Source organism: Sorex araneus, chromosome 2 (genome assembly GCF_027595985.1).
Source record: "Sorex araneus isolate mSorAra2 chromosome 2, mSorAra2.pri, whole genome shotgun sequence".
Taxonomy (NCBI): Eukaryota; Metazoa; Chordata; class Mammalia; order Eulipotyphla; family Soricidae; genus Sorex; species Sorex araneus.
In genome coordinates, this window is record NC_073303.1 from 198038940 (window position 1) to 198039952 (window position 1013).

At 50.2% G+C, this 1013-nt stretch overlaps 1 protein-coding gene across 1 annotated transcript; it reads left to right on the plus strand.

Moving 5' to 3' along the window:
- Nucleotides 1-426: 426 nt before the first annotated feature.
- On the plus strand, nt 427-798 carry KCNE2 (potassium voltage-gated channel subfamily E regulatory subunit 2). Its single transcript, XM_004620354.1, has one exon. The coding sequence runs from the start codon at nt 427-429 to the stop codon at nt 796-798; it is 372 nt and encodes a 123-aa protein (XP_004620411.1).
- The last annotated feature ends 215 nt before the right edge of the window (nt 799-1013 follow it).

Genomic DNA, 1013 nt, shown 5'->3' on the forward strand with positions numbered 1-1013 from the left:
TTTTTTGCCCTCCATGAAACATTTGTCAGGTGTTTCCCCACCCCGCAAGAGGCATCAAATGCATGTAGAAAAGTTAAATAACAATTTTAAAATATGCATTCAGCGGCCAGAGAGATAGTACAGCAGGTAGGGCGCTTGCTCTGCACGCAGATGACCTGGGTCCAATTCCCAGCATCCCATATGCTTCCCCAAGCATCACCAGGAGTAGTTCCTGAGTGCAGAGAGAGCCAGGAGCAAGCCCTAAGTATGACCCCCCCCCAAAAAATAAAATAATGTATTCAATCACCATCCAGGTTAAATAGAGATTATATTAGCTCCCACTAGTATTCCCTTTCTCCATCCCACGAAGCAGCCACGTGTGGAAAAGATCTGTTTTCTGATCCTTGCCTGTGCATTTTATGATTTCAATGACAGCAGGAGGAAACCATGCCCGCCACGCCCAACCTCACACAGACGCTGGAAGATGCCTTCCAGAAGATTTTTATTACTTACATGGACAACTGGCGCCGGAACACCTCGGCTCAGCAGGAAGCCCTGCAAGCCAAAGTGGATGCCGAGAACTTTAACTACGTCATCTTGTACCTGATGGTGATGATCGGCATGTTCTCGTTCATCATCGTCGCCATCCTGGTGAGCACGGTCAAGTCCAAGAGACGGGAGCACTCCAACGACCCCTACCACCAGTACATCGTGGACGACTGGCAGCAGAAGTACAGGATGCAGGTCTCGAGTCTGGATGAGCCCAGGGCAACCGTCCATGAGAATGTGGGCGCAGCAGGATTCAAAATCTCTCCTTAACAAGTGGCCGAAGCCAAAGAGTCAGCAACTCAGGGACGGAGCCCAGCCAGATTCTCACTAGAAGATACCAAATTCTTCGCCCTCCATGAGGCCCGTCAGTAGAGATGACGAGGTTGATCGATGAAGATGGATGGCGTGCCAGTCTCCGTGATTTCTGCTTGCTCGTTGGAACGATATTTCACACCAAAGGACTCTCACTTCCCCTGCAGGGCTGC